The 6,627-nt window shown below is 32.2% G+C and overlaps 1 protein-coding gene across 11 annotated transcripts; it reads right to left on the reverse strand.

The window, feature by feature from the left end:
- Window positions 1-1,003: 1,003 nt before the first annotated feature.
- Window positions 1,004-5,823, reverse strand: LOC149542617 (uncharacterized). Of its 11 annotated transcripts, none has more exons than XR_016355194.1 (5): window positions 5,475-5,823; window positions 5,264-5,350; window positions 4,135-5,121; window positions 3,984-4,026; window positions 1,004-1,324 (listed from the first exon to the last, which is right to left on the reverse strand). XR_016355194.1 is itself a non-coding variant. In XM_089796220.1 (5 exons), exons 3-5 carry the CDS (start codon window positions 4,252-4,254, stop codon window positions 1,273-1,275), a joined length of 243 nt encoding a protein of 80 aa, XP_089652346.1. In that variant the 5' UTR covers window positions 4,255-5,121; window positions 5,264-5,350; window positions 5,475-5,823; the 3' UTR covers window positions 1,004-1,272. The 11 variants fall into 11 exon arrangements, 6 of the variants coding, with proteins under 6 accessions (XP_089652346.1, XP_089652349.1, XP_089652345.1 ...); XR_016355195.1 differs by having other exon boundaries at window positions 5,264-5,331; window positions 5,456-5,823; XR_016355192.1 differs by having other exon boundaries at window positions 5,456-5,823.
- Between the last annotated feature and the right edge of the window lie 804 nt (window positions 5,824-6,627).

A 6,627-nucleotide genomic window follows, 5' to 3' on the forward strand; every position in this document is an offset into this window, starting at 1 on the left:
TATATATATATATGTATGTATATATATGTATATATGTATACATGTATACATATATGTATATACATGTATGTATATATATATGTATATACATGTATATATACATGTATATATATATATATATATATATATATATATATATATATATATATATATATATATATATATATATATATATATATAATGGGCAGCAATTATGATTATGATGAACAACAATTTAAAGACAGAAATATTAAAAGGATCATAGAGCAAACAAAATTTGATGACACCAACATTTGGATCTTTTTTCAAGTGAGTGACTTCATTGTTAGATGTTATTGATTATAAACAAGAGCCAAATCATCAGTTATAAGTTAGCCACAAAAGTTTAATTGAGACATAAAAATCTATAGGGGCTCGTTTGGTGAGCGGAATAGGAATACATATTCTGGAATACATATTTTGGAATAAAATGTATTCCTATTCCCCGTTTGGTTTAGCCAATATTTGATGGAAATTCGCGAACCCAAAAATTTATGTTTCCTAAAATTAAAAAAAATGGAATAGGAATATGTATTCCAATAACACCTATTTTGGTGGAATTGCAAAACCCCATTTTTGGGCCAAAAATGGAATACATATTCCATTTTTGCTTCGTATTCCAATCCCGTTTTGGTGCATCCAAACAAGGAATTCAAATTTTTTGGAATATGTATTCCTATTCCGCGCACCAAACGGACCCTAGAAGAATAAATCAAACCCATATTTTTCATAAGATTCATGTACAAGGGAAAGCATTAGATGAGATGAGGAAAAATAGACCTAGACAAAAAAATAATCTAATGAGTACATCATATTATGATATAGTTTGGACTAGAAGAAAATAGCATCAGTTGTTTAGTTCAATGGAAAAGTATCAAATCTCCAAATTTAAATTCAACTCAGTATTGTATGTTCCCATGCACTCTTAGTAGAGTTGATCGTACATTTAGATATTTAAAAAATGATATTAGATCTGCAACAAAAATAAACAAGAGCTCTACTGAGCATGAGTCCCTACCTATTGTAAGGAAGGAGACGTATTTTAAGGTTATGAGCTATTATTATTTAAGGTGTAAAATTTGAACAAGAGTCATGAACTATTGTAGTCCATATATAATTCAATGTTCCTCACAACAACTTCATAAATCATAAACAAATTATTGGCTATGCTTGTTTACATATGCCATGGATTTAATTGTCTGTGTCGTGAGACATTACTTTGTCTTTAGGGGAATGATGTTGGCAGGTAACAGTTCATGTGCTTGTAATAATTACTTGTGAAAGGTGTTGGTTGACATTTAAGTGCCTGCAAACAAAGGCAAGTGAATGGGTTGCTGATCGCAACAAGTTAAATCAAACAACATCATTAAGTATTCAAACATTACTAGTTACAAAATACAAAGCATTTTAAAAATGTAAACACAACCAAGGGAAAATTTAAAATGGTCAAAATAAAATCATTAAAACAATGTATTAAACAAAATCTATTCCAATAATTGTTATTTACAAAGTCACATTTAAACATATATAAGAAAGATCAAGAATGCTGATTCACATTTAAACCTAGATAGCTCACACTAGGTCTTATTTATAAAAAAGTGGCTTCTAAGAACCTCGACGACTTCATTTTCAAGACTTGAAAAGTAATACAGACTATAAATGGTAAGTGGATTGCAGTTTCTTGTTTGGTGTTTCATATCATTTTCTCCTTTCGAGTTGACAAAAAAAACTATCTCAAATTTGAAATTTGAAAAAAAACTATCTCATCTTTATAACCATGGCAGGTGGAATGGGATGAATGCCACTAATATTCCTAGTAGAATAGACAATTCAAAAGTTGTGACATTGATATCATCAATGGAATCCCACTTTTGCATATTTTGTATACAAGATTTGATATATTAGGAATATTATTGTCTGTCAATTAAGCCAGAAGAAAAATTTAGTTTCCTTCAATCAGTCACATCAACTTGAACAGGGCCAAGCATATACAGAAATCTCATGACATGAAGGAAAATAAAAATTAGATGCACTTGTCCATTAAGTTACAACTCTATGCTATACCAAACAAGGTATAATGGAAGATGACAACTAGTACCATATTAATGGAGGATCTATAGCATCTGTTGGAGTCAGATGTTAAAGTCGAAAGAGAAACATGTAGACATCAAATAAAACTATAAGTGGACTTAGTCTAGATAAAATTGGTACACCATAAATAATCAATCAGTATAAGTAAAACTTTAAACCATGAAAATAACAATCATTAAAACAATGTATTAATCATCATCTATTCCGATACCAAGGAAAATTTGTTGTATAAAGACATGATAGTGCAATGGAGGTGATAAAACTGATCAATAAGAGCATTGGCAATTGCAAGAGATTTATGGTGTCATGGACTATATAAGTGAACTACCTTGAATGATAGTCAGCCAATAGTAACGATGATCAACAGAGATATATTATGATAATATGGCCAAAATGTCATTAAAACATAGATGGCATATAGCCCCAAGATTTCTAACCAAAATATCATGCTAAAATGAGCATTCACAGTACACAGATAAACAAATAGAAACCATAATTAAAACAATATTAATATGCTACATAGATAAACGAATAGAAACCCGAATTAAAATAATATTAATACGCTATGAGAAAACCACATTCCTGTGTCACACAAGGCTGGGTCTTGAAAAGTGAACAATGCTAAGCTTACATTTTTAGATGAACAAATCTCTTTAAAATTGAAAAGTTCAGCATACTCTCTTGTTCTCATTCACTATCAGTATTCTGATACCCTGGTTCTTTCTCAATGCCCCTCTCATATTTTCCACCTTCTTGACTTAACTTTAAGATCATGAAAATCAGCCCCAGATAATTACGATGTTTATAGCTTATAGGAAGATAGGCAGGAAACTTCTCTACCCCTTCTTGGGCGTGCATATGCCCATTTTTGTATGTGTATCTGTATTGGATATTGAAACAATATGTCATGGGTACACGTTGAATTCCCTACCACAAAGAGTGCCCAAAAATCCTTAATTTTTTGACTATGTTAAATACTATGTGATATGATTTTAAAATTTTTAACATAAATCTTTCTTAATGTAAAACAAACTTTAATGATTCAACTTTTCATACTTGGCATAAACCAAAACCTACACCGAATGGGGAAGACAAATGAAATCTTTTTCCCTTCCAGCTAGCCATTTTTGGGGGTTATCTTCTAGAGCAACTCTAAAATAATGTAAAAATTGTAAATATTTTTTTCAACTTATAATAATTTATGTAGCAATTATATGTCTACATTGTTTTTTGAAGTAATAAAAAAACAAATCCTCTAATAACTTAGAAATTGTGTTAAATATATGTGTATTTGTTTTTTGAATGTTGTATCCAACCATAGCCATATTGGGGGTCTTAAAAAAGGATGTATCCATTTCTAATACCATAATCCTATTAGTATCCATATTCGTATCCATGCAACTTTTCCTATAAGAAGTCAAATACAGAAATAAAGTCCTATACAGAATTGAAAGTGGAAATCAATTCAAGAGAATAAAAAATACATGAAATAGAAATGATTGTGGCAAATAGATTTTTTCAAGAATATATACAACTCTAGAAGAGAAGATAGCTCATATACTCCTTAAAGCTACCAAAGTATAGCCTATTCAACGCAACAATGAAAACTGTAAGAAACTACTCCTTCAAATGTCAAAATCTGTGCAGGTGCTAAAATAAAACTCCAAAAAAGTACAATGCTTTGAAATTTCTTTGAGCGAAAAAAATATATTATGATTGTTGTCATAGAATACTTCGACATAGCAAACATCACCAGCTTGTTGCATGTGGTCCTGAATTTTTTTTACATGATATGATCAACCTTGGAAAACTGCATATAGCTATTTATTAGCCTGTAATACTTTCATAATAAAAAATACTAGAACATCTCTCACCTTGAGGTCCTACCAAGATGCTGATGAATCCCAGAGACAAGAGCTGGAGAAACAATATAGACAAATAAGATAGTATATCTCATCAAAACAAACTCCAAATTCCTATAGCATAAAAGAATTCACCCAAAAAAGTTCTCTCTTAAATGTAAACCTCGATAATCGGTACGTCTGGAAACTCCACCTCCTCGTCTACCATGTCCATGACCACCACTACCACCACCATATCTGTAGCTACTAGATCGTACAGAGGAAGCCACCCGTCGACCTCCATGGGCAACTTCAACCTATCATGCAACAAAAGAAAAATAGCATAATATACCAGAGATTTCTATAGAAAACAAAATATTGTTATCAAGGTTGACATTAAAAACAAAATTTCTTACCCTTATATGATGACCATCAAAATTATCTTATATGGGGTTGGCATAGAGGCATTCCAGTACCCTCAAAATGAACACTTTTTACTAAATCAGATTTCAAAAAATATCACAGCTGTAAAATTTATAATGCTAAAACATGATTTTTCTTGAGCACTAGTCAGATTTTCCCACATAAATTTGGAAGATAGTGGTGATATTTAGGTCACAACTTAACCACATGTCTATTTTCTGGTAAGGCACTCCATTGTTGAATTGCATGGAATTTTTCTCGACATTGGAGTGCATGTATGGTAGTATATATGGATATGATTAAGAAAATAAAACTAGCACAGACAAACATGTTAGCATAATTAAATTTGTATTAGAGAATTGAATGTTTTCACAATGTACAAAATAAAGAAAAAATGAGACCAGTGAAGCATAATGTTAGGAAAAGCTCTACTGCTATGAACGATGCAACAGACAAGGGCACCTCTATACCTCTATATCACAGTAGCAATTTTTAGTAGGCTGGAAGTTCGTGTCAGGAAAATCAATGTGAATAAACTAAATAATATCAATTGCAACAAGTAAAAAAATAGACTATATGGCTACAACCTGTACACTCACTTGTATCATCCCCATTTTAATATTACAAAGGATATACAATAGAAAATAGGCTTCTAGGAAAAGAGGGATGCAAAACAATGAGCGGCACTATTTGATTGAACAAACATTTGCCCAAAATCTCCTTTGTTGGCCTGTACTTAGCCAAATACCTGCAATTTACAGAGTGAACTAGTTTAGTCACTGAGAATTATGCAATAGTCATAATACTTCAGTGTCAAGCCAATCTTTTGTCACTCCATGAGAAAAGCACTCTGGGACTTTCAAAAAGCAGTAGTTTACAGAACAAATTACCTTCAAGTCGATGTCCATACACGACGGCCCCTTTGAAAGACTTAAGGCGTATGAATGCTCCCTCTGCACTGAAACCAGACTCTGCAACTTGAGGATTTGCACAAGGGAAAAAAAAACCTAGTTATAGATAGGAGAAGGAAATTTGAAAGGAAATAAAAAAAAACAAAAGCCAAAGCCAGTTGCAAAGTGTACAGGGAACGAATGTCCACACTTCCAGCTCTGAGAAAAGGAATTCGCCTAGTTGCACACATTCAACGCTCTGCACAAAACCCTCCTCCAACTTTGTATCTGCCGCAAGGCTGAAACCCCTACCGACGAAACCCCAACTCGTACCAAGAAGCCACATGATGTAATCCAAGGGCAATTCAGCAAACAAATGGTCGTGGAAGATATGTTAAAGGATAGTGGTAGATTTCAAATTTGGTACAGAGATAAATGATACTCATATAGTAAAACGGGATAAGAACATTGGCTATAATCTAAAAGAAAAGGAAATTGCCCAATTTTCAGAGAAGACAACGGCCAAAGCTTTGACAGCTAAAGAAATTTCCACCCTCTTCTCTCCATCGATTTATTGTGGCCCTCAAAATGCATTTACACAGAGTTAATATGAAAGCACGTAAACTGCATAACTGCTTCCTCGAAATGCATTCGGTCATATTGCTTCAGTCATTTATGTATCCCTTTTTTTGTTTATAACAATAAAACCACTGAAAAAATCACCGTCAACCAATAGAAAAGAAGGAAAATCTTTTTAAAATATAAATTAAAGTCATTAAAATGCAAAAACCATAGCATATGTTTATTTTCCCTATGGTCGCGAAGCAGGAATAATAGTCTTTATTTCACTCGAAAACAATAGTCTCTGCCTTTTAAAAGGCAAGGACTAATAAAATTTTATAATGCCACCCTATTTTTATTATGTCATTAGTTTCAGGACAAAGGATGATATTTACAAATAGATGGATATAAGTGGGAGAGTTCGGGAGGCTAATCATAATCATAATCATGGTCTCCTTTACTAAGTAGTGAAAGAACAATCATAGGCTCTATTTGCAAAGTTAATGTCCATGCAAATTATATAAGTGGCAGCATTAAATCTTTAGGATTCATCACTATGGTAATATTGATGTGAGGGACAAATTATTTGAGAAATAATCATGATATTTAAATGTCACATAGGATAATTTTGTATCGTGTCTAAATCTAGGCATCGAATAAAGGGTGGAAATACATCAGAACTTTACCATTAATAATTTCTAGAAATTAAAACTTGAACATGCTTATAACAGGTGGAAAAGCCAAGTATTTTTTGCAATTTGGATGTCTAAAGGCATATCTTACTCGACATGTCTCCATCGTAC

This window comes from Cupressus sempervirens, chromosome 8, assembly GCF_028749045.1.
Source record: "Cupressus sempervirens isolate cs-2001-9-10 chromosome 8, ASM2874904v1, whole genome shotgun sequence".
NCBI lineage: Eukaryota > Viridiplantae > Streptophyta > Pinopsida > Cupressales > Cupressaceae > Cupressus > Cupressus sempervirens.

Bases quoted from the DNA above. Each gene is read 5' to 3' on its own strand.
- LOC149542617 (XM_089796218.1), bottom strand. From the start codon at position 5,609: ATGTGGCTTCTTGGTACGAGTTGGGGTTTCGTCGGTAGGGGTTTCAGC. The intron at 5,351-5,455 runs GTACACTTTGCA...CAAATCCTCAAG, and splicing joins AGTGTGGACATTCGTTCCCT to TTGCAGAGTCTGGTTTCAGT.